Source organism: Falco biarmicus, chromosome 5 (genome assembly GCF_023638135.1).
Source record: "Falco biarmicus isolate bFalBia1 chromosome 5, bFalBia1.pri, whole genome shotgun sequence".
Taxonomy (NCBI): domain Eukaryota; kingdom Metazoa; phylum Chordata; class Aves; order Falconiformes; family Falconidae; genus Falco; species Falco biarmicus.
The window spans coordinates 17454735-17477097 of NC_079292.1; the positions used below are offsets into that span (position 1 = coordinate 17454735).

The 22363-nt window shown below is 37.0% G+C and overlaps 1 protein-coding gene across 4 annotated transcripts in view; it reads left to right on the top strand.

Moving 5' to 3' along the window:
* PHTF2 (putative homeodomain transcription factor 2) overlaps positions 1–22363 on the top strand; it is a 73304-nt gene that overhangs the window by 14855 nt on the left and 36086 nt on the right. For all 4 annotated transcript variants that reach the window (XM_056340592.1, XM_056340595.1, XM_056340594.1 and 1 more), the window contains exons 2-5: positions 646–722; positions 13380–13436; positions 17226–17295; positions 20027–20185. In XM_056340592.1, the coding sequence (XP_056196567.1) occupies positions 678–722; positions 13380–13436; positions 17226–17295; positions 20027–20185 (331 nt within the window). In that variant the 5' untranslated portion in view covers positions 646–677. The remainder of the gene's footprint in view (positions 1–645; positions 723–13379; positions 13437–17225; positions 17296–20026; positions 20186–22363) is intronic.

The following is a 22363-nucleotide window of genomic DNA, read 5'->3' on the forward strand; positions in this document are numbered from 1 at the left end:
TTCTTTAAATATTTTTTTCTTCCACATTGAAACTAATGATATTGACTTCAAAGATTAACTAGCACTGCTGCTATTTTTTACTGTTAAAATGAAAATACCACTTTTCCTTGGTTTTCCTCCTTTTGTCTTAGTTTTAGTCCATTGTTTTCGTGAGTATATTAACTTTATAAGTATTAGAGTTCTAGCACTGATTTTTTTTTTTTTTTCCTCTTGAAATATATCTCATAGTCTGTATGACATTTTCTTGCATTTTATAACACAGTTATTCCAGGACTTCAGAATACTGCACTGTGGTAATAACTGTAGGTTGCTTAATTGTCAGAAAAAAAAAGGCAAGAAAAAAAAACACTCTCATGTGGTTCTCATGAGACAGTAACAGATCATCTCTGTGGCACCTGTATTTTACTGGGAAGACTGGACAAAACTGAGGCTTCTGATTTCCTGTAGCAGCAGATTTGTAGGTTGTTTGGGTTTTTATTTTTTTATTTAGAGGAGAAAAACCAAACTTGTACTAAAAAAATGAGACAAGCTGTAAAGTAAATATAGCTGTTCAATGCTTTGCAGGTAATGGGAGTGTTTATACATTCCCTGTTTTGTCCTTCATAGGGAAAGTGGAAGTAAAGTTCTGTCTTTTTCTGTTAACAGCCTAAAATGACTCTGTGAATTCAGTGGAATAAATGGCGTCCAAAGTAACTGATGCTATAGTTTGGTACCAGAAGAAGGTAAGTTTTCTATTTGTTTTTATGGTGGCTTAAAAAAAAAAGTTGGCTTATTGTGCATTATGTGTGAAGTATGATAAATACTACTGCATTATTGGTTAGCATTGTATGAGAGTGAGTAGCTTGAAACTTTTCTTCCAAAAGTAAATAAATATTTAGTGACTGTATCTAATAAAATAGTTTTTTGTCTATGTTCTGTGTTGAACTCCTCGCTTCCTTGGCTACTTGTGCTGTGGGGAAAAAAAGAAAGAAAATTTCCGTTCTTAGTAGAACGTTAATTAACCTATAGGAGAATGTTGTTTCTATAGCACGTCAAAGAATCCTTGTATTTAAGTAGAAAGTAAGAGCTGAAACATCTTTTCTGTCAGTAACAAGGAACTGTGTAATTGGTATCCAAAAGAAATAGGCTAGGGCTTTTTAGGAGTTAATACAAATAAAAAAATGGGGTGGGAGGGGGGGGGGGCGCAGGACCACGGGAGGAACGGGAGAGGAAAAAGGTCTAATTTGGAGATACATAGTTATTATATTACCTGATACCGTATCTGTTGATGCATGTTTGCCCATAGAAGTGCCGATGGCTCGTTCTGATCTATTATTTACACCATTTCAAATCATAACTTCTTGATGTTAGTATGCCAGTTAGCTTATTCAGTTAAATTGCTTTTAAAAAGCTGAAAAATTTGCTAAATTTTGAGATGGATGTTCTTCTTTACTAAGATATAAATAAGGTGTCATGATTCCTCTTCCCCCCCCCCCCTTCCCCTTGGATTTCCAAGATTCAGTAAATTTCTCTAACTTACTGTTTTCCTTGAGCCTATGGCAGTCTTTTTAAGAGGGTACATCTTGTCCTCAGGAGAATGATGGCAAAGGTCTTCAAAACAGAAATTCTGGTTAACTTCTAGCTAAGTAACAATTAATTTCTAGAAATAAGACAATACTGGTATGCTTTGCTGAGGCCTTTACAACTGTGAATTAAAGGTAGAGTTGGAAAAGCAGAAAATGAATTTTGCTGACTTAATTTATACCAAACATTCAATTACATATTAGAAGATTGAAAATAATTCAGAATTTAATGAGTTTTTTTTTTTTTTTGTACTCTGTACTCTGCTTTCTCCTATCCAAGCTTTACAAAAAGTATTTTTGCAGAAGTATCAGTGGAATTACGCTGTGGTTTTGAACTGTGTCTTGTTTGAAGGTCCAATCCCATTTTTTAAAGATTTGGAGAATGACTTGTAGAAGAAAATTCAGCGTAGGATCTTATGGAAGGGGAAAGTGATGCTGATTTTACCTGCTTCCACTCATTCTGTTATAATTTCATTCTCTCACATGTTGTACTGATAATACTTGCAGGCACCGAGTTGTGTGCATATTTGTGCTGGCCAGGACCTCTCTTGTGTAATGCAAGAGATGCTGGCTATCAGATCCTCACCACATCCCTGAGGCTTTCTCATTGAGGATGATGAGCTAGTCTTTGGACAGACCTTTTAAGGTATTCAGATTTATATATAAATGGTCCTTTGATGCAAGAGTCTGAAGTCTCCGTAAATCCTAAGTGTCTCAAGTGAAGTTCATGCTTGTTTCTGGGTTGATTTTTTTTGTTTGTTTTTTAAAACTACATGTCTGCTTTCCTGTCAGTCATACAGGAAAATGAATGTCATATGTGATATGCTCCAACTTTCCATCATCCAGATGTTACAGAGGCAGGAGCTTCTGCTGATGAGTCACTGTGCTGTGGTCTTACAGAGGGCAGGCCTTCTGGTTTTGGTATAAACAACCCATTCCACGGTTTTACTTCTCTCAGGACACTGGTCCTAACAGGATTGCTCATAATCAGTACAGGTCATTCTTTTAACCCTTGTTCTGTTTTTTCCAGTGATTTCACATGTTTCCATTCATTTAATTCATAGCAACAATATTATTTCTGCTACGAGTCTTTCTGCAGGCTTTTACAGAGGTCTGCTCAGCCAGAGATTGCATGCTGCCTTAATGGCAAGGTGTTGTGATGAGGTGATCCCTGTTACTTCATGAAAGACTGCGCTGTCTTCAGGAAGGGTAAACCAGATCTTGCATAGACCAGTATTTTTCCATGGTGTGAACTAAATTTAATTCAAGTCGACCTGTGGACTGGGGTCTGCCAAATGAGCAGGTTTTGCTTCTTTCTGTATGAGGAAGCGGAGTCTTATTCTGGGACGAATGGCTGCACTGCAGAAATGTTGCATCTCCTGCAAATGTTCATGATAATTAGGTGGCTGTTTCTTAAGTTCCATTTATTTGAACGTTCTTCTGGATCAGGCTGATAACGTAAAGGGGTTTTTATCTTTGTATTACTGCAGTGTGTGATCCTTTCCTGGGAGCATCTAGGCTTTTTCATCCATGTCCTTGAGTTTGTTGCTTATTTATTTATTTATTTACTTATTTATTTATTTATTTAAATCTCTTACATGGCACAGTATTTTTTTCCCCATGAATGTGTCCTTTGCACCAAAGATTTCAATTTGGGGGACAGGAAGAGCTATCATAGTGGTTAGTGGGCATCAGACATTTTTTTGGTCCTTTCTGGACCAATACTATGGACTTGTTTATGATGGCAAAGTACTCTGAACTGGTAGTTGGTTTCAGTTTTAAATCTTTATTTCAGACCTGTCAAAGTTGTCCCACTTACCTTGCTTTTTGGATCTGCTGATTCCTCACAATAGTAACTGAAATTGAAAGTGGGGAGGGATCAAAACAGCACATTCTGGCAGTAAAACATTGTTTCTGGGGTAAGAGAGCCAGTGTCGCAGTCAGTGTTGATCAAATCAGTAAGACTTGCCTATATGATAGAATGAGGAAAATAAAGTGTTATTTTGGGGCAGTATTTTCAGACTAATGAATTGGAGCATGAATGCCCTAAGAAAGAACATGAAGAACTCCTGATATTTCTAGTCATACATAAAGACGAAAAATATATTTAAGTAGGTGGAGGCTTTGTAAGAAATACTGAACAGATAACTTAGTCCTTGTGTTTCTTTGTTTTCAAATTTTAATGTATTTTTTATGTGTTTATTTTGTCTCTACTGAGTTTCAAAGATCTGTTAGGTTTCTCAAAAGTAAGGCATTTTTATATTTCTTTAGTGGAAAGAGTTAAACGATGGAGCTCTTCCAACCCTACTTAGGCAAGTTTTCCAAACACAAGTTTACTCAAATGACTCATACTATTGTCTGAAATTGAGCTCCTCACATGAGGATGATTTAGTAATGCACTTAATAGTTTAAAAGGTCAGACTTTTTATTACGTAAACTTGTTTTTTGTTGTTGCATTAGATTTAATCTGCTTTTAGTGCATCTTGATTACTGTCATGTAAAACACAATAATCTATTCTTAGTTATTTTAAGTTGGATTGTAAGATATCAGGTAGTGTATTATACCAGCTTGAGATACAAGATTGCCTAGACATCAGCTTTACTGCTTCCAGGGATAGTTTGTGTTTCCCAGCTGGTACAAATACTTTTGCAAGGCATGAAATCTGAACAGATAAACCTGGCTAGATACAGGTTGGCTCTGTAGAAAGCAAAATAAATTAAACCTCTGCTGGGTTTCTGGATGCGCTGGGGAGTGCAGTGCTGTGGTATTTGTGTGTCAGATGGGGTTTGTCCAGCTTGTTTTCAACACTTTCAGCTGCACTGGTTCTTGCAATGGAAGGGTGTGGCGAGGGTGTCTGCATTGCTGTCTGGAGTGGCTCATTACTTTGGTCAGAGACAGCTACTGAGCTAATAGTCACATATATGCACTTTGTTAGTTAATATCCTTAGGAGTATGTGCATTTATGAGAATGTTGACCTTGCTTCAGTTTTGGAATTGATGAACTTCATGGAGAAACCAATCATAATGTTTCCTCTGAAGAAATCTGACACCTCCATAATTATTTTAAAAAAATTTGGTATCTGACGACATACCTTTGTGATACTGATATTTTACACATACTTGAAGCATTGCTTCAGTAACAGTAACTGATGTGAAAAATAATGAAATTGTTGATAATCTAAAATAGTGCTTGAATTGCTTGTAACTTAAGCTTTTCACATTAATTTCTTAAAATACTTTCGAGTTTTACGGATAATAGTAGATGTGCAGTTTTTGGTTTCTAGTTTGGAGACTACATGTAAATTTACCATAAGAACTTTGTGATTTTTCAGTCCTCACAGAAGCTGCTAAAATGGGGAACTTTATACAAATTTGTTGGTAATATTGCAGAAGAGGATTATGTTGTTCCTTCTCTTGGGAATGATTCTAGGGGAAGGCAGGATGGAACTTAATGAATTGAACCCGAGTCTTGCACCTAATTGCATATCGGTTAATTTTGCCAGTGCAGCATTCTGCTGTTTTGGGTGTCCCTCCGGTATGGCTGTTAAAGGGCACAGTAAAACAAATGAGATGTTTTCTCTCTCATGGCTTTAAAGGGCAACATTAGAGTTCTAATTGCATTGCTTTAAGATCTGTAATATTCAGTGTTTTACAGCTCATTAGTCTAAGATTATACTTGCCAAGTTAATAAAGGAGGAAATAAACCAAAAATCATGTAATACCCTGAAACCACCTGATTTCCTTGTTGGCACTGAATTCATGTGAAGCTTCGATGACCCTGGCATCAAAGCCAGTTTTTGCCAAATGGTCGGGCTGTATGGCTATATTACCTAAACCTTTAGATGCTGTAACTGCATCAGTTTAAAAAGGGTCCACCTTCAAGTGCCAGAACTTGACAAGTGTTGCATCTGGCTCTTTCTGAAAGCACTGAAGAAAAAAACCCTGTATATTTTGAAGAGTTTCCTTCCATATAGTGCTGGGATTTGGTACTCAAGTTGTCATCTGACTAAATAGTGGGGATTGCCTTCAGCACCTCGTTTTGGTGAGACAAAACTCAAGTTTCTGAATCTTGTATGTAAGATCTCTGAAAAATTGGTGCTGTGGCTGAACGAAGCAGGCTTGCGTTTTACTTGCCTGTTGTCTCCCATGCCTGCTTTGCCTTCCCACAGACTTTCATATACTTATCTGGTGAATTTGGTTAAGGGACTATGGTTGAAACTAAGACTGTGAATCTATAAGGAGCTGGTGGGGTAGGGAGAGAAGAGCTGAAATCCCTCTGTCTTGAGAGAGATTCTCTGAGTCTTTGTTTCATTATGCCTTTTGAAACTTTAACCTACCATTTTTTTTTCTCTTCCTAAGGGATCTGATAATCAGTCACCCAGACGAATGCACTGACGCAAGGGAAGTGTGCCATGGGAAGTGGAAAAGATCAGGGGTGCAAAGGCAGTGCTGTTTTAAAATCTTAGTTGCAGTGCTGGTAATTTTCAGTGCTGGATTTTCAATGGTCTTCAGGGAATTACACTAAATAATGGGGCTGTCAGAGTGGTTTTCTTTTCCTAGTTACATTTTGAGGCTGCTTTGTTTTGTGCAAGTACATAATATAAAAAAAAATAATCTGCAGAGGTCTTAAATCCTTAACACTTGGTGAGTAACTGGGCTGTGTTAGCAATAGTGTAGCCAGTGGATCAAGGGAAGGGACTGTTCCCTTCTGTTCAGCACATGCGAGACAGCATCTTGGGTGCTGTGTCCATCTTTGAGCTGTCTGGTATAAGAAAGGCATTGGCATTCCTTGGGAAGCCAAATGGAGGGCCACCAAGATGGTTGTGGGGCTGAAGCATGTGATAGAAAATGACTCTAGGAGATCACGGTTTGCTCAGTCTTGAGAGAGCTTATTGCTATCACGATTACTGCTTTGGAGGCTGTGGAGAGGATGGAGCCAGGCTTGTCTCAGAGGTGCACAAGGATTGCATGAGAGGCAGTAAACACAAGTTGAAATGTGGGAAATTCTGCTGAGATATAAGGATAAACATGTTTAACGTGAGGTCTGGCAAGCACTGAGATAGGACCCCAGAGAGGCTGTGAGATGTCCGGTCTTTGGATACATTTGGAACTCTACTGGATAAGTTCTTGAGCAATCTGCTGTAACTGGACATCCTTTGCATGGGATGTTGGGTTAGATGACCTCCAGAGGTTCCAACCTGTGCAGTTCTGTGATGACTTTAGTTTGAAATTTTAAGATGAGTGAACGTTATCATAAGGGATTTTGCTGAATTGTGATTAATGACAGAGGTGGAATCTCATGCAGTTTGTGCTTCTTTTTAGGTTTTGCTCTGTAGTCCACTGAAGCCAAAGAAATGGTGCCTGACGTTATGCATAGTGTCCAGTTCATGTTACTAGGAAATGTCTTAGAGTAGGTGTTGGGTATTCCTGTACTTTCATTTACTTTAACCTGCAAACTGTTTCTAACTGTTCTTATGTATGTAATTTTCCTTTATATTTAATTGTGCAATGAAAAAATATTTTTTGTTTTTAGTAGATGCTAAAATTCATAAACCATTATTCGGGGTAATATGTAGGGCTGACTACTGTTACCAAGAATTAATCTGTAAAGAATGACACAAGAAAACTTAATACATAGTTGATTAATTATGTACTATTGTCCTCTGAAGGGGATGGTATCTTTGAAGTAAGCTTTGATAAAATTACTCTTCAGTGAAATGGCAGCAAGTCCAATGCTGTTGCATTTATTGTCAGAATTTAAGCAGGTCATTAGTTGGTCATTCAAACAGCTAACAATAAATAACTCTTGAAGTTTTGAATTGCTTCATTTTAATCTAAATAGTTTCAGCTCTCCCTTTGGTGCTGAACAGAAGGGAGGGGAATCCCAGAATGTTTTCGTAATCAGAGGTAACAATTCAGCAGTTACAAATCCAGAGCTCCGCACCTTAGGTTATGCAGCTTTTATCCCTTAATTGTCCTTCTCCATTTGAGTAAGTTACTGAACTCTTCACTGTTAGCAGACAGTGTACAACTCTTAGCTAATAAACCATAGACAGAAATCACTAAATAAGTTTTTCTTAGCTTAGCTTGTCTGGTCCACATATCCACCATAAACAAAACTGAAAAAAAACCCATCACCCTTGAAAATGAAAAACATCCTGAAAAAAAAATCAGCCTCCAACAGCGATAATTACACTGCTGATCTACTAGATTATTGCCTTTGCTGCAATAGGGATCAGTTCACGTGATAAATAAAACTGGATTTAAAATTCTTCATAATCCTGTTCTGAGTTTTGAGAAAATGAGAAATGATTTGTCTAATACCTCAAACTGTATACTTAAACATGAACTAAATACGAAGAATTTTAAAAGATATTTTAAATTAATAATGTTACATGTGTAGAAATTACTTATATGTAATATTAAAATTGATACATAAAATCATACAGTTTTTTGAGGAATGTTGGACTGTAGAAGTTAATAAAGCATATTAGCTGATATTCTACCACTGAATATTTTAATAAGGTGTTACACTCTTAATTTCCTTGATAGGCAGTCCAAGGAAGCAAATTTGTTTTTCATTTACCAAACTCTGTATCTTGTATTATTTGGATTTGTAATACTAATGTGACGTTGCTTGTAAAAGTGTGTAGACGATTTAAAGAGCAAAGCCTAGAATGCAGGTTTCATTATTGATAAACATTAAAGTTTTAAGATCCAACAGGAAATACTATGTATTCTTAGGATTATAGTCTTTGCTAGTCTGCTTGGTCATAAATTATGAATGCCTCCTGAAATATTGATCGATTCCATTAGAATCAGAAGGCCTTGTATTGGGCTACAGGTTGATACCATCACTACATTAGCTTAAAGTGAATATCAGTGTCATTCACAAAGCTCAAATTCAATCTTGATGCACATATGGCTTGTTATGAGAAGACACTGGGAAGAAATATTGTGCAGGGCAGAAACCCTTCGTACTGGGCTTTATTTGAAGTAAAAATAACTGTGTTTCCAGTAGCTTAACTTTTTACTTAGACTAATTGCTGTTAATGTTATAAAACCAAGTTGGACAGGTGCCAAACAAATTTTATATATACAGAGATGTGATCAAATGCTTTCTGAGGTATCTGATTGTGAAGGAGTAAGTGCAATTATTTTAGGTAATTTCAAGGAAAAAAAATACTAGCTGCTTGAAGAATAGTTGTTAATTCTTCTGCAAATACATAAATGAGCAGAACTCCTTTCACCTTCTTTACTTGGTGTTTATTGAGGCATGATGTCTTTGAGAACTGAACATTTTAGAGGTAACTTGTTTGGATAGACTGGATAGAATCTTGGCATTGAGGAAGCCTGGGATGCATGATTTAAACTAAACGTATACAATAACATGCTGCTAGTTTATCTAGTTCCACTACAGGTAGGTTATACTGCAAATTTTTATATCTAACATATTACTGACAAGTTGCCTGCAACAGGGTTGGGTTGCTGTTGGTGCTTGGTGATGAAAGTTACATTTAAAAATGTTAAGATTGACTTGTTTTCTAACTTGAATTAACAAATAATTTAAGAAAGATCAAGGGAGATTTTTTTTGTTATTTTCTGCCAAATCTTAATGAATAAATACGTGCTGTAGAATACAAATTTCAGACCTTGTGTGATTACTTTTCTAAATTAAATCAGAATAAATTTCTGTGATAAATGGGATTAAAATTGGGGCATTGTGTTGTATAGTTTGCTAAAAAAACAACTATTGCCAGTTGTAGACTGGACTGATGGATTGAAAGGATCAGTGACAAGCTATTAACCAGTCTTAGCACTAAGTCTCGAAGAGATTTTAAAAGCATTGCTTATTGTTGTGTGCTTAAAAATTGGACAATCTTTGGACACTTGTATCACGGACTTTAAATTGTCTTTGAGGAATACTGCAGAATTTACAGCTATATTGGATAACATTCCAGGTGGAGTTGGGGGGTTCAGAAATATATAGGTACTTGAGTTGACTGGGGCCTTCATGTTGGCCTGGCAGTTGCAGGCACAGGAAGCTAGAACACCTGCAAAGGGGCCCTGGGGACAGTTGCATATTGAGGGAAAGCTTGCTTTGATCAAGTTTTGTGTATATTTAAATTCTTTGGATTGGAAGCATGAATGATCTTATCTCTAGAAGGTTATTCCTTCATTTTATTTGCCCTTAGAGCAATTTCTTTGGCATTGCTAGATGCTAGGCTTTTTTCAGTATCCTGCAGGTATGTACAGTTTTAAAGAATTGTATGAATAGCCAAAGGCTAGAGCCTACATGCAAACATTTGACAACTTAATATTTAGATTTAACATAAAACATAATTTAGATGCAAATACTTGTAAATCTTTGAAGATGGAATTGACTGGTGCTCTCAATAATTTAAAACTGGGAAGGTTTGCTAGTATTAACTTACGTTCTTGAATTCATTCAGTAATTACATTCTTGAATTTAATTCATACAGGTGTCTAGCATTTCTGGTAATAGTTATATATTTAGCTTGTTGTCAATGAAAAATACCTTTCAATATATTCTGCAAGATACGTTTCACAAACTGTAAATATGTTTTCCTGACATAAGGTAGAGAAGAAAAAAACCCAATGCCTATGGTTTTTACTTGCCTTATTTCAGTAAGGCTCGTTCCACCTACTTTTGTTTAATTTGAGAAATGAAGCATGCCAATACGCTACTTTATAACGATGCCTTTGTTTTCATGTGTTTCCTTCACATTTGCAAGAGAAATGGAGAGGGAAGCTTATGGAAATTGAGTGAAGGGAAATTGAGTATCAGATCTAAATTGATGTGCTAAGCACATGTGCCTGCTCTGTAAAGTGCTTCTAAAACTTTCTTAAAACACAAAGAGATGAAATTAGGTAGTTTAGAAAAAAATAATTAAAAATCATGAGAGATTGTAATGATACTTGCTGCCTGTAATTATCCCTTTAATTCTTTTCAGTTTGCAGTAGTATGCCTGTACTTAATAGCCCTGTGTTCAGATTTTAATAATTAAAGTTGATCAGAGGTGACTGGCCAGATCCAATAGTCTAATAAAACAGTTGTAAAAGACCATCTCCCTTAAAGTTGTTTTGGGTCTCTCATTTACCTCCTGCTGGAAGAATTGCTTTATGGGGCAATGTTAAAAGAAAAATGTGAATGGCAAATTCTGTACTTGTCTTTTTGTTGAGACAGAAGCTGCTACCAAGCCTTGAGGGAGAAGAAGTGTTTGTAGGAAAATGTAACTAAGTCAAATTTTGAATCGGTCAACTTCCTTGCCTCCCATGTCTTTTAAGATCTGTGTTTCCCAGAATTCCTTTAACAAACAGTCCGTTATTTGTCTAAAAGAAGGACGCTCTTTTAAAGTCTCTTTCAACTCTACACCAGTTCTGGCTATGAATGGAATTAGAAATACAAAGTTTGCTTTGCAGCTTTATTGGCACAAAGGCTTCCTTCCACACTTGTTTCTTGTGTGATTGAGAGGGAGACAGGCTTGCATCCCGTTTTCTGTCTTTGTAGAAAGAAATCTTTTTTGGAAGTGAGGAGGGGAGGACACAATATTTTGCAGCACAAAAACATCGCTTGGGGCTCTTAGTAAATTTCATGAAAACCAGGAAGGCCTGAAATTTCATTTAAACATATTTAGAGAAAACCCCAGAACAATTAGATATAAAAGTCTGGGTGGAGTAGTTATTCAACATACTGACTTCTTAATTGCTGGCTGTTATCCAGGTAGAGTTAGCTCTTGAACTTTGCTTGGTTTAATTACTTTAATTATAGCAAGTGCTTAATTCTGCCCAGTACAGTGCCTGGCTTCCTAATTATTTTCCGTAGTCTAATGTTTTGTTTTGTTTTGTTTTTACCAAGTGAGAGGTGCAAAGTATTTATTGTTATTACCAAAAAGCCAATAGATTATTTTATTTTATTTTTTCAGGGGTTTAAGGTAGCAAACTATAGAAATTATTTGGGTGCTTAGCTGTTGTGAATGGGAAATATTATTTAAATTTGAATTCACTGTTCTCATGTTCAGTGTTAGATATGCTTTGGACTTTACTGCTATAAATTAGAATTCCCCCCTGCCTTGATGGGTCAAGTTAAGAGGCACAGAAAATGCCCGTAGATTTTCTGTTCATGGATGTGCTTCCCTGGATATCTTTTTGCATTTATGTTGGCTCCTTGGTTAAAAGATCCTTTTTAACCAAGAAAGACCTTTTTTTTTTTTCCTTCTTCTTTTTCTTTTATAATGTCTTCTAATTTAACACTTAAGACTGAAATAGTAAAGGACAAATCAGAACAATATTTTCCGGTTTCATGCTTGGGCCTGTTAAGTCTGTTGCAGTTTGTGAACTGGAATGAGAAGTCACACTCCCTGCAGTGAGATTGAATTTAGCGGATTCACTGAAATGATGGGGGTTTCTCTTGACTCTGTCTGGTGTCTGGTCTAAGCACCTTATATCACAGCCGGTAAAGGGACTCTGAATCTTGGGAAGTGCGTCTGTGTCTCCCTTGTGACCTAAAAGTGATCTTGCACTTAACTGCTCAGTTTGTGGTATGAATCAAACTCCAGATATCTAGTGGTGTGTGTACATGTCTAGGTAGAACTGATAGCATGGAAAAGTTTTAAAATTGACATAGTAAAAGGGATCATTGCTGAATATTGTATAGAAATACTATTTGTGCAGAATTCAAAGCAATCTGATGATCTTTGATAACTTTGTACAAAACCTTGATATATTGTCTCTTATATTGACTTGTTGTCACTATCTTACATGGAGTTTACTGAAGTTTGTTTGCCCTTCTTCAAAATATCTGACAGTCATAAAATGGCTTTCTTATATAAACAAGTACACAATAATTTCTTAAATTAACTATAGCTACCCATATTGATGGCTATTTAAAATTACATAAATCATAAAAAATAGTCTTAGTGCTGGGATTTTAATAAGTGCTTGCAGGATCAACCTTTAGTCTTTCCGTGGTTCTGCTCTTATAAATAGACAAAGTTTTCTACAGTGTGGTGGTGAGGTTAGAGCCGGGGAGAAAACAATCCCTTTTTATTCCAATTTTTTAACTAAAAACTTGCTCACATTTAGACAAAACTAAGATCTTTAGAAGAGTTTCATGATTAAGTAGACTAGCAGCTTAATGAGAGTGAACAATTTGGGAATAGGTCTACTAGGAACATTTTTTCGTCAGTGCTTCAGTAGGGAAAGTGCCATTTCCCAATTATCTTTGCATTTTCCCTGGCCTGTAACCTAGCTGATTACCAGCCTGACCGTGTATGTTGTTGCTGTGCATTCTGAAGAGAGAAAGCTAAAGACAATGTAACTGTAAAAGTTGGTGGAATGGAACAGGTAACACAGAGGGAGATGGTTTAAAAAAATAATACATTAATTGAAGGTATGGGTCCAACTAGATGTACGTGGTATTTTCTCTAAAGTTAACCCGAAGACTGTGTCAGTGTTGCTGCTGTAGGTCTGTGCTCTGTCCGTACAGAGACTGGAATCCTGACCTGAGATGGGAGGGAGCGTGGTCTTCCCAGTTCTGTGACTTGCACAAGTCGTGCGATGAGGCTGAGGCTATCTGCTTGCTCACCTCTCCCCTCTATCACAACTCGCTTAAAGATTAGCTAGACCCAGTCCGATCAAGATGGAATGGAGAAGATAAAAGATTTCTTTGTATAGAACTCTACCCAAGGAAATAACCTGCTGTCTTCCTGCTTGTCTTGTTGAAGATTCACTGATTTTGTTTGATCAATGTCTTTTAAAACCTAATGCAGATTTTCTTTTTGTGTTCTTTTTAGATTGGGGCATATGATCAACAAATATGGGAAAAATCAGTAGAGCAAAGAGAAATAAAGGTAATAATACAGCATTTCAACATGCGGGGGGTTTTGGCACTTGCTAGCAGTGCTGTCTGTGGTTGTGTGTGCTGATGTAATATACAGTGTGTGTGGTGGTATTTAATACTGCTAAAGTAAAACTAGACTTCTGGAGCATAACCAGATGTAACCGGCATACAATTCTCTATTTATTTTACATAATTAATAACTCTGCAGCATTTAGTGTGCTGTATCTTTATGTATCTTAGTACATGTTTTTTCTTTTCAGTTATCTTAAGCCAGGGTTTAGTTGTTCTCCTACCTGTCTTTCACTTTTCTTTGTGATGAATTCTCACGTCAGTTATCTGAGCTCTCTTTACTTTCAGTTAGTTACCTTATACCTGCAGTTTACTTTTCCTCCTTTATGATGCTGTCATTGTTTTGTACAGTTTATTAGACTGGTAAGTACCTTCAGGCTTTGTTTCTCTGAACAAGCAGTTTAACAGTGTTCTTTGCATTTTGGTTTAACTAACGGTGCCATCAATGTCTGCCACATTGCTAAATTGTTTTGGAGAAAAAAAAATAATCCTATATGTAATAGTTTTATGGATTGTACATTATGTCATACTCCATTATGTTAATTAAATTAAACATTTTCTTGCAATTAACCTTTTTTTCTTCAAATACTGCACACAAGGAGTACGCTAGTGCTGCATGAGTTTGAAGACATTGCTAATTCTTAACATTAGCAGAATGTACCTTGCTTCAGTTTCCTTGTGGGTGTGTTTTTTGGTTTGGTTTTTTTTTTTTTCCTCCCCAGTGCTTAAATAGCTAAACAAAATGTGATGGTGGGGCGTGTTTTCATTGCATGGAGACTGTTACGGACCTGCACTACAGTGTTGCCGTATTGCTGTACAAAAATTTACACTTTTAAGTCAGAGCTGACAGTTTTTATGGAAGCGGTTCTGAACCTGATGCCTGAATCTTTGTGCTCCTGCGAATCCCCATCTGGCTGACCGCGCAGCAGGCCCCCCCAGCTGTGGGTGGCTGCCTGTCCCACTCCGCCGAGCCCTGGGTGGTGCGGTTGTGCCAGCCAGCTGGGGTTACTGGGAGATGCCTGGTGGGCCTTCAAGGGAGCACCCTTCCGAGCACAGCACTGGCGGGAGCCGGACGGGTGCTGTTAGTGCCAGCCCACATCTGTTGCGGGAAGATGGTGTCTTGTGGGGCTGTGTGGCTGAAGGTTCCGGCGAGCGCTTTCGGAAGTGTTCTTGACAATCTACAACTAACGTCAGTCTTAGACCCTAGCGTGTTATCCATGAAAACCAGGCGCTGTTACGGCAGAAGTTCTCGTAACTACTGTATAGCAGGAGATGATTGAAATAATTTATGGCAAATAATGCCTTGTGCTTATTTGAAATGCATCTCGTTTGGCTTAGGAGTCCAGTAACTAACAAATTAACAGTGGTGTCTATATGTGTTGACTGAGTTCAGTGTAACACTGAAACAGACTGCTAAGATCTAGTATTGCACATCAGTGCTTTAACCTTAAAGCCACTACAGTACTGAACTTTACTAAACATCGAAAAAGTTACTGTTTTTTAGTAAAGAATCATTCTGATACTATAAATTTATAATTTATTTAGAACTATAATAGAATCTATTGAGATTAATTTTAAAGTTTGTGCAAAAGAATTTTTACAATAATAGCAACTATTTTTAAGCATTTTTATTTAATTTTTATTTTTGCTATTAGTTAGCTGAAATGTTTGGTGATGAATAGAAATTAGATGAACTAACTGGATGGGCTTGAACAGTATAAAACACTATGAATAATTTTTTAAATTAACCTTAGTTTGAAACATTGCTCTTTTCCACATACAGTACAGATATTTGTGATGCATTAAGGGAGTGGAGAAACTGCATCTTAGTACATTGATTTCTTTCACTGCATGTGGCAAGAATCATTGTAGTCTGTGGACGCTGAAAGTGTTTGAGATTTAACCAATGGAATTTTTAAAGAATATGTCACCACTTCTTTTCCTATGAAAGATGCATCAAGTTATACTGTTGACTTTTTTTTTTCAGAATTCTTTCTTTAAAATGAAAATATTATTTTAGCCACAATGGTAATTTTTTCCTAGGATTGTGCATGTGTTTCCAGTGGATTATTGCTTCTAAGGAGCACATACATCTTTATTCAGACTTTCAAGAAAAATCTTGTGGCCCATTAGCAATAATACATTTGAACATTATTGTATCATTCAGCATTTTATTTTTAAGCTTTAGATCTTTTTATGAAGTAGAGTGGCTCACTTATGCAAGATTTCACAAGAATCTGTAGCCGGTTCTAGAATTATAATAATTTCCAATTCTAATTATGGGCTTGTTTTCTCATTCCACATGCAATTACTGCAGTTTTAAGACTGCTGTTCTGTACAAATCTTGCACATTAAGCTCTTCACAGTGCTTAAGTCTACGATACAACTGGTTTTCTGTATTTGTTGTTCTCGGAGCACATTTTGTCCTATCTATGTTTCAGTTTTATGTATTTTGTTTCAATCAAACTCATTTTTCTAATAGACAAGTTAGGTGATGACTATATACCTAGTCCATTGTGAACAGTTTGATTGCTTTTTTAAATTTTTATTTCAGCGTGAAAAATAAATCCAGTTGAATTTACATGTGAGGGATATTTTGAGCTGCACTCTATGTATTTGAACAATTTGTTTGATATTGTTCTTGTAAAAATGAACATTACCAGATTTCACTGATCTTTCATTGGTAATAATTTAATTTTTATGCTGAATTTAATGCTTCCATTTAAGTAATAAATGTTTTTACATGTGCATGAACTATGACAGTGGTGGAAATCTACAGTTCACCGTGAGTTCAACCGCTTTTTGAATGAAGCCAGTTAAATAATTTTTATCATAATTCCATTTGTACCTGAAATATTTTTTGAAATACTGTGGTTTACTCTTTATGAATCTGTGGAACTCTGTGTGAAATTCTGTGGAATCATCATTGGCTGATGTGACCAAGAGCCTAATCTAAAGGGATCAGAATAAACTCACTGCTGTCTCTGAGGCTTGAGAGTACAGCGTCACACTTTAGCATTAAAAACAAACTTGAAACTGTTGCAAGATAGCTTGGGTCTTCACTGAACGAAGATACTTTTTAAAAAAACAAAATAAGCTTGTTTCTTTCCCTGTTGTGTGGGATTTTCCTCCCTTCCTTTTAGTAGGCTAATCTATATTCACTGTTAAGAAAAATTCAGTACTTTTCTAGAATTTGGATTTTGACAGTGGAACTTCTGATTAGTGGCTCTTGCCTTACAACATGATTTGCTATCTAGGTTTGGAAATAAGGAGTTACAATGTAAGCATTTTGTGAATTTTAATTACACATCTAAGGAGAAAAGAGTTTCAGGAAAGTAATTTGTTCCCAAAGTTCTGAAAACCTAATATAAATATATTACTAATTCTTGCAAGTGTGTGCATATGTTGTGTGTGCAATCCCAAGCCATGGGAGATGAGTGCTCTAGTCCTTAACTATGTTTGAAAAATTACCTAATGGGTCAGTAATTGGCTGGGTTTTGTTTAGATAGTAAAATGTGTAAAAGGCATTTATTATGCCTTGTTCCTTGGAATGTTTACTTTATAGTACTTTAACTCTATGAAGTTGACGTATTTGTCTGAAGTAGTATTTTCAGTATGTATTTTCAGTAGCAGTATAGGTTAAATGCAGTTACTGACCACATCAATATTTTTTCTTTTGTAATGTCTGTTATCTGCATGACTGTATTTTGATAGTATTTGCCTATTGCAGGGTTTGAGAAACAAACCAAAGAAAACAGGACATGTGAAACCAGACCTCATAGATGTTGATCTTGTAAGAGGTAGGTCCTGAGCTAGAAAAAGCAGGATTTCTCAGTATAAAAATAATTGCCATCCTGTGTCTGGTTACAAGAATGTATTAGTAAGTTAAAAAACCCAAACAAACATAAACCCAACCCTACATAACTTTTCTCTAAAGAAGGTGGTCAGGAAATACTGTTAAAAGATATAACCTGTAGATTAAACTGAAGGCTTGATTTAAATTTTGTTCTATAGATTTAGCTTTTTAAAAAAAGAAACACATGGATTATTGTGGATCAGAGTTTTGGAGTTACTAGTTTGGAAGTCTCCTATTGCCATACATTCAGACTTCTTCCAAATCTTCTGACATCTAGAGGGAAGGTTGTGTTGAATTTTCTGGAGAGCAAAAATGGTATAGGCCTTGGAATATTTCTTGCCTGTTTTAAATAATAGAACAGTAACAGAAGGTCAGATGATATGACACTTTACAAAAAGTTTCTATTTAGTCTTAATTTATTTTTATCTTTCCCTCATGCCTCATGAAGGCTAGGGAAAATATTATTTAGCTCTTTTTTTCCATGAGCCCAGCAGCCAGCACAGTCTTCTGAATCCGTTCCAGGTAGTGCTCTTTGAATTCAGTCTTGAATTAACCGAAGCGCCCTGCTGTGCTCTCACCCTCACAAGATACATACGCAGGCACCTTCACACCCAGAGCTGGTTAGAGACCCGCTCACCCCCTTGCACCCAGATCGCTTCACCCCTTCACCAGTTAGTCTGGTTTGATCTTCGTTAGCGCTCACGTGCTCACTTTGCACACCTGCTCAGGCTGCTGGCACCACCACTGCCACATAGCCCCTTGACTCATGCTCCAACATCTGACTCCTGCTGCTGGCACTCAGCCCCTGGTACGCATGCGTGCACACAGAGCAGACCACCCCTTGCCCATGAGAGTGTTAGAGGAATTTAATAAGATAGTACAGACTGCACTGATCAGGAGCGTGGCATGGCCAGACAAGCAGCATACTGAGCAGCAGCTATTTACGCAGGATCAGTCCCTTTTCCGCCCTTCCCTCTCAATTTCCCCACACTAGTTCCTCCCCAAATCACCTAAACCCCTCCTTTCTCCCACCCTTGGTTTCTTCTCTAAATATCCCCTGGTAAGTCCTGTGCAATCTGAGCTTCTTTTCCCCTGCATCCAATAATGAGCCCCCCATTCCTGAGCAGCAATCACCTTTTGTGTGACGGGTGATCTGAAGAGCAGCTTCCCATGGCTTATGGTGATGGTTTCACACCTGGACAAGGGACCTGATGGCAGTGCATGGACAACCCTGGGAAGGGCCTGGTCAGCTTGTTCCTTCCATGATTTGGATTCCCACCTGCCCTTGTGCCTCTGTCCTGCTCTGGGCTTGTGGAGATGGGCCTTCAGTGGGCTGAAGGCTCCAGTGAAGGGGCGAGAACAGGTGTCCTCAAACTTTTTAACCAGGGGGCCGGCGCGTGGATGCAGTGGCAGGCAGCCATCTGTGGCTGCTTGGTTTCCCCCCCCCCCCCCCAGCCCCCAGCGGGGGGATCTGTAAATACCAGGGGCTGGATTGAGGACTCTGGGGGGCTGGATCCAGCCTGCGGGCCATAGTTTGAGGACCCCTGGTCTAGAAGAACCCTAGCAGGGCATTTTTGGGGCTTCCCCTCCTGCTACTGTGTCTTTGATCTCTGCAAGCGTGCAGATAAACTTTTATCACATCGCCTAACAATCCAACTTTCTAGAAATGAGAATGTGAGAGAATGAAACAAAATCAAATAACATTTGAACTTTAAAGAAACAGAACTGAAAACTAAATGATTGTAGGAATTAGGGAGCAGCGGTAGACCACTTCAATATAGTGTTATATATAAGTAGCATTTAAATGACTGCTCTGCATGGACGCCTAAGTTGGCATTAAAGTAGTTCCAATACAGACTGTTTTACCTGTGCTGGCACAGAGCTCGCTAATGCCAGTTCTGCTTGTAAACAGGATGGAGATGGTGTAGCAGCATGCAGTGGTTGCCCTTTCCAAGCACTAAGCTTGCAATAATTTAAGTCATATCCCCGTTAAGTAAATGTTACACAATTTTCTAGCTGCCAGAGAAGTGGGAATTTGCAGGAAGGAAAAGGAAATGGAGAGGTATGAGAGAGAAAGGATATTTGAATGAATGAGATGAAAAATTGTGTAGGAGGAGAGACAAAGATAAATTATTCTTTGGGTGGCTTCCCTGCTCCTGGAGCTAGTTCTCAGTTGCCAGATGCTCCTCTATACTTCTCAACCTTATTCCATTTTCCTGAATGACATGACTGGAGCAATTTATAGATGTTGATGTTTTAGACACTCTTGCTGTATTGGGAAAGGGCTCTGCCGTGCTTGCCCAGACATGTGGAGTTTTCATATGGCTTTCTGTTGCTTTCTGTCAAGGTTCAGATACCTCAGTGAAACAGAATAGGTTGTAATAACATTTAAAAATAATTTTGACATAGTGAAAAATGGCAATGTTTTGTTATTCACACATTCCAAAATCTAGTTATTTGCCATTTGTCAATGGCACCAACAACGTACACAAATTTTGGATTGAGGAGATAGTGAAATGGTGAAAGTGATTCAAATAATTGTTTAATAATTGCTCCTTTAAATAACTATATTAACTACTCTGCTCTTAAACAACTGAAATTATTAACCATTGCAATGAAATGTATTGGACTTTATTTATTTATTTATTTATTTATTTTTTTTTTTTTTTTTAAAGGATCTGCTTTTGCTAAAGCAAAACCTGAAAGTCCTTGGACATCTCTGACCCGCAAAGGAATCGTGAGAGTTGTTTTCTTTCCGTTCTTCTACAGGTGGTGGCTACAAGTGACGTCAAGGGTCATCTTTTTCTGGCTGCTTGTTCTTTACCTTCTTCAAGGTAGAGTTGGATTACAAGAACAGCTTCAAATGAATGCCTTATTTTAACCATATGGAAGCTGCCTTATGTTACTTGGTTCACTTTATGCTTTTAAGGTTCACTCCAATATTTTCAGAAACTATTGGAATGACACTGTCCCAAGGATGTGTCTTTTGGTTAACGTTTCTTTTTACTTAATAAAGGAGACATACTGAAAAATTAAGGATTTCCTCCCAGGCTTTCTTCAGCATTTAGCACATGTGTTAGTTTCTCATGTCTATATATAATTTATGTTTTCAGGACTTTCTAATTTAGTTCAGGACTGAGCAATATCAAAGATGCTTTTGGCCTAGGCATTATGTTTTGTCTTGGGCTTTTGGTCTTTCTGGTACTTGTGCAGATCAAGAGCTCTGATCAAGAAGCAAGCAAAGCCAAACCTGCAAAGGTGTGTGCAGCTCGGTAGGATGATCTGTTTGACCAGTTTCCAGTTGTCCTTCCATGTGTTATTTTGTCACATCAGAGGCAGTGAACTTCTAGCTTATGCTTTAGTCAGACCTCAGCCATGCTCCTGAATGACTGGCAAATGGGAGGGCTACTGTCCTATGTGCCTCTACTATTTTTTCTGTTGCAGCGGGGAGACTATGGATCTTAATTTTATATTTTCTAGTTTATAGAAGGACTTTTGGGCAACGTTAACAAACAGAAGGCAATTCACAGCTTTCAGGATGCTCAGTCTTGAGTTCTAGTAATCTGACTTTGTGCTTCTCTTAATGTAATATATTATTACATTATGTAATATTTTGTGCTTCTCTCAATTAATGTAATATATTATTACATTTCTTCTTAATATCTAATATATTAGAGGAAAATTAGAAAGGGAAGAATGTAATATACTGTGTCAGTATCTGACAGTTTGGAAGTCATCAAAAAATAAGTGTATTCAAAAGCATGTACAACAGAATGGAACAGAAAGTTAATGAAAGCTGAGAGCAGTTTGAGTACCCTGAAAATCTAAATGACTGATTAGGTTTTCCACTGAAATCCAATTAAAAAACAATATTACTTTTTAAATTTTGCCATCTGTCCTTTGTTGCTGATCACTGTATCCTTTGGAAATTGTATTTAAAGCAAGAAATTGAGTTTAAAAAGAAAAGACAGCAGTGCCTCTTGCGTGGTGGTGTTAGCAGCTATAAAATGAATTTCACGGTACCAGTGCCCTAAAGCTGGAAATGTTGACAAATGTTCACGTGGTGTCCTGTCAAAAACTTGTCCTTAACCACATTTCTGAGATACGTGCTTAAGAAGTATTGTTGCATATGTTAGCATTTGTATAAACTATGGTAAGCGATTCCATAGTGTTAATAATTTTAGTTTCATTTGTAGTAATATAGGTCATAAAATAGACAAGTTACAGTACATTTGTTACCATGTTCATAAGTGGCTTATTCTGCGACACACCATTATAATAATTTTTGATGTTCCCATTCTTTATTTAAAAAACATACCCACACTTCAATTGTGCAGCCTTCTTAAGACTTTAAAAGCAGCAAAATAGTAAGACAATGCGGGTTCTGAGTGCAAGTAGGTTTTTTAGGACATTCATTAGAGAGCTGTCTTGTAATTAACTTTTCCCCCCCTCAGGTTTCTTGTGATCTGTGATTTACTAAAGTTATGGTTGGAATGCATAATTTCCCTAATCTATATAGTATGTAATGTGACAAAATATTTCTGATACTTCTGAGGTTGTGAATTAACAAATAATGGAAAAGAATTAATAATATTCCATATTATACTACAATCCAAACACTTGTCATTTAAATTGTGCTGAATTAACTGCAGAGTTTTTGACGTTTTTTGAAATAAATTGAAAGACAACATACATGTATATGAAATTGACAACATTTTTTATTGGAAACTGTTTATAATAACCCCCCTTAGACCTTTTCCTTTAGCACTTCTACAGAAGTTTTATTTATATTTTACTCAGAAGGTGTGTTCAGCTATTAATTTCATAGAAAAATGGTAAGGCAACACCAAGACATCAAGGATCTATTATGAAAACTTAACAAAATACTTTGATTCCTGTGGTGATATTTCTGCACTGAATCTGAATTTTGTATTGTAGCTGGGACTTCCTGTCATCATGACAGATTCTTCCTGACACAGTTGTATAATGTTCTGACTTTATTTTGTTTATAT